This window comes from Branchiostoma belcheri, unplaced genomic scaffold (genome assembly GCF_001625305.1).
Source record: "Branchiostoma belcheri isolate BF01 breed outbred unplaced genomic scaffold, Haploidv18h27 scaffold276, whole genome shotgun sequence".
NCBI classification, from domain to species: domain Eukaryota; kingdom Metazoa; phylum Chordata; class Leptocardii; order Amphioxiformes; family Branchiostomatidae; genus Branchiostoma; species Branchiostoma belcheri.
Genome location: NW_017803883.1, coordinates 127,731 through 132,030, shown reverse-complemented (window position 1 = coordinate 132,030; position 4,300 = coordinate 127,731). Strand labels below are relative to the sequence as shown.

The 4,300-nt window shown below is 42.7% G+C and overlaps 1 protein-coding gene and 1 long non-coding RNA gene across 2 annotated transcripts in view; one reads left to right on the top strand and one right to left on the bottom strand.

Annotated features, from left to right (window-relative positions):
* Positions 1 to 1,391: 1,391 nt before the first annotated feature.
* Positions 1,392 to 2,881, bottom strand: LOC109472459. Its single transcript, XR_002140373.1, has 3 exons — positions 2,794 to 2,881; positions 2,341 to 2,418; positions 1,392 to 1,498 (listed from the first exon to the last, which is right to left on the bottom strand). It is a non-coding gene; the product is annotated as an uncharacterized LOC109472459 (long non-coding RNA).
* A 1,164-nt stretch (positions 2,882 to 4,045) lies between these two features.
* LOC109472445 (C-type lectin domain family 3 member A-like) overlaps positions 4,046 to 4,300 on the top strand; it is a 7,335-nt gene continuing 7,080 nt past the window's right edge. Inside the window, exon 1 of the mRNA XM_019772228.1 lies at positions 4,046 to 4,091. Coding sequence (XP_019627787.1) covers positions 4,046 to 4,091 — 46 coding nt within the window. The remainder of the gene's footprint in view (positions 4,092 to 4,300) is intronic.

Below are 4,300 nucleotides of genomic sequence, written 5' to 3'. Positions count from 1 at the left end.
ATTAGAAAATGAAGTTCCCAATTTAGCTAAATCGCAGTGATTTTGGCTGGTTATTAAGGAATCCCAGAAACTTATATCTAGATATTCAGGACATATTGAGTCAAATGACTCACACAGAGTTTTGATTATTCAGCCAAGTAGGGTGGAGTTCCGGAATTGGAAGGCAAAGATACATGGACTTTGAGTCAGATGACTCAAGACAGGGAGCTCTTGAGTCAGATGACTCAAGACAGAGAGCTCTTGAGTCAGATGACTCAAGACAGGGAGCTTTGAGTCAGATGACTCAAGACAGAAAACTTTGAGTCAGACGACTCAAGACAGGGAGCTTTGAGTCAGATGACTCAAGACAGGAAACTTTGAGTCAGACGACTCAAGACAGGGAGCTTTGAGTCAGACGACTCAAGACAGGGAGCTCTTGAGTCAGATGACTCAAGACAGTAAACTTTGAGTCAGATGACTCAAGACAGGAAACTTTGAGTCAGATGACTCAAGACGGGGAGCTTTGATTCAGATGACTCAAGACAGGGAACTCTGAGTCATTTGAATAGAGATGGGGAGTGACAATCAGAGTTATTTTAGAATCCTAACCATTACACTAATAAAATAGTTCTTCAACCTGTACTACTGGGTTTTATTGTCAGGCGTTTCAAGTACCTCTCCGACACTCTTAATCAGTAAAGAAACTGTTAATCTAAATAATCAAAACAGATAACAGTCAAAATGTCCTTAAGAGTCTTCTAAAGAAACAAAAGGTAACTCACAAAATGTTATGTCTTTATTTCAATTATCGAGTTATACACTACGCCAACATGTGTAAATCTAATTTCAGAGTCCACAGATACAGGTGTAAGAAATCCACAAATAAATGTGCGAACATATAGTCTGTTTCTTATATTACCTGGTTGACAAAATATAATGATACGCCGCCCAATAAAAACACTATCGTTGCCCTCCCCACGTAGGCGGTCTAGTCGCCCCCACTCGACACGAGGCCGTTACAAACGGTCTGAATTGATTTAAAATGTAAAGATGCCACTATTCGCCACTTTCACAGGTTCACAATATGTTCAGGTATTACTTGTGCTCTAAATACGAAGAAAATAAAAGATGGCAACATTAGTTTAAGATACGTAAAAGAGAGAAATTACTCTTGAACTCTCGCGTTTACTGCCGCTCACCTTCGCGCCTGCGTCGGCTCGTGTGCCGACTATACACGGTGTAAATATTTTATCAATCTCAGTAGTTAGTAAAACAAGATCTAAAATAAAAACAAACTCAACACTGTAAGTATGTGACCACAGCTGTCACCCTTCATGGACATTACCTTGCCGCCCGTCAGCGGCTGGCCCTAGAATAGGTAACAGGTAACAGTACTAGTCGGCAAAACTTAAACACAAGCCGACCCTATAAATTACTTTCTTCCAACAAAAGCTCAACAACTAGCTAACAACCGCCAAATGCGGGGAGACCGTTCTGTCCACCGGTATCTCGAACTTCCCTACAAACAAAATACAACATAACTTATAGGCACTTTAGACTGACGACGGTTAAATAGTCGTACGAATGTTTATCGTCAAGATGTTGCCGGCGACGGTATTTTACAGCCGTCTAAACACGATCAAAATAGTCGCACGACGGTAATCCTCGAATCGTCGTCACTACCACCTCGGACCCTATCGTGCGATCCTTCAGCGGGGGGTCCGAGGATGATTTTCCACCGTCTAAAGTGAACCGTCGCCGGCGAAGGAAGTGGGAGGTCATTGGCCTTATGCAAATAAGCCTGCAAGCGTTATTTCATGTCTAAGCACATCGCCAGTATCATTAAATGCCGTCAAACCAAAGACTTTATATCGTCATACGTGTCTAGTACAATCCCCTGCCACCAATCGCTACTTCTCCGGTACGAACCGATCCGCCGATCCACATTTCCCGGCCAATATAGCCAGGCCGACGGCAGCACTGAACGCCGGGTTCAAACCCGGAGTATATTGCCCCGCTTGGTACATGTGCCTCATGCCAAACAGGGCACAAACTAGGAGTCTCATCCACAGAACAACGAGTTAAAAGCAGAATAAAAACAATCTTCTGCAGCATGCCGAAAAAAAGGGGTTCTCTCGCCATTTTGAATTGGCGCGCGGCGTGCCATCCTGCGCTGCGGGACGTCCGTCACACTTCCTGGTCATGTGTCTAAAGTCAGCCGTCGCACACAACGATTGTCGTGCGATCGTATACCGTCGTCAGTCTAAAGTCGGCCTTAATTAGTACACTTATCTGTAAATATTACATAAACTCATCCCCACATGTTGCAATGTGGTAGTAAAATAAGACGGTACAACTTACCGACAAAATGCCGCTTGACCACGCCACTGTCTGCCTCTTCTGGTGCAAGTGTTGTTGTTTCGGTCACGGAGGAGCCTTCTGTAAAAACGAGAAATCACACTGAAACCTACCCTGTCTGGTGTCGGTCTCTTCTTACAGCAGATAATTAGCACAGTAGGGTCAAACAATATTGCTGTGCGGACGTCCGTGCCTACATGTATAATGTTTTGAGACAAAGCTCTGCGCAGAGGCAAGTTCTCCGATTCGAAAAAAAAACTGAAATATCAAAAGAATCGCGACAATCATGAATGCCGTCGAATTTTAACGATGTAATCTATTAACCATAACTATATTCTTATTCCTATTTGTTTTTTTGTTCAATCAGCTGCAAGAGCTAATAATAAGAAGCCGTGAAATTTATCTAGGTACACACTACAGAGATCTGGGGAAAATGGCCATCGTTTTCTGACGTACCGACCGTGGTCCTCTCCACGTACAGGACCTGGCCCGTGCCAGGGGAAACCTAATAGCCTTCATCCAACATTCCAGGAACGCCGTTCTGGACCCGGGGGGCCGCAGAAGTCGCCTCAGTGTCAAAGTTTCTCACTGCAAGCTTCGTGGGCGGGCCCAACTCCAGTTTGATCTAGACGTGATAGATTATATAGAGTTCTCATTATCTTGCCATTAAACACAAGCATAAAGTATCGGCAAAACAATGCGGTCGGTGAACTAAAACTTCTTTCTCGCGTCTGGATTTCAAGTTAATTGGTAGATTCTGAGCCAGTCAAAAATCCTATGTTTATCATTAAGGCCATGTCAAGTCATTATATGGATGACATCCAGGCGCGCATGAATTTTCGTAGGTTTCTAAAAAAAATACTAAAAAAAATACTGTAATTCGTAGAAAATGAGAGAATATATTTCGAATGTTGCAAAAAAAGTATTGGAAAACGATGCTAAGGTCATAGAATACCGAAGTCAATTCAGGAAAAGAAGAAAATGTGAAGAAATGAAAACGAAGAGTCTACTATAAAAAAAAGTATTATTCGCCATACCATGTTCTGTGTGTTTAGTCATTTGTTCAAGCATTATGACCACGAAGATTTCATAATAAAGGAATTTTTTTTTGGCCAAGCTTTTTTTATTTGCACGCTCAGTTTTGGTGTTCCCTGAGGATGTCATGCATATAATCAAATCAACATGGCCTAATGAGAACTGAAGCGGTAAGGCCTCGGGACTCTTCATTATACGTTGGGTGGGTGGTGGGGGTACGGAGGTGTTTTCACAACGCCAATTTAGTAGGGACGGTTACGCTTTGAAATATAGATCCGGGGGGAACGACAATGTGTTCAATGAGAGGTTTCGGAAACGAGCTTGTTTTATACGTATCCTTGAATGCCTAGCAGAACTATTTTGAGAATGATGCATTAAGGATACAAAAAATGATTAAAACAAACAAACATTTAGGTCAAAATAAAATTACAAAGACAAGGGGATTTTTACGATCAATATGCCAACCTAGCCGTGTAACTTGCTTCACGTGAAAAGACATTCAGAGTTTCAGACTATTATCCACGTGAGATAGATAATAAAAGAAAGCTGGGTTTCTCTAGGGTGGCAAGATATCATGTGGGTCTTGGAACACTAGCCTCCGAGGTGACGGGCTCGTATTACACACAGGAACTACAGCGCACAGGGTGATATCATTTCTTTGCGAGAGAAAAACATGTCCTCTCCCCCCAACGCGAAAGACAATCAGAGGTCAAGAGGAGGTACGTGCCTGGCCAAGTTTTGCATCACAACAAACTACTAGTACGTAATCAGTGAGTTCATCCCGGATAAATGCCGTTATGTACAGCGACTTTACTAGTTGAGTTTGAACAGTACACATGGTGAACGATCCCCATCCCTTTGTAGACTGATCAACAATATGGATTTCTATGAGTGTGCGGCTGCCATGTAGGTGGGGGAACAACGTGTT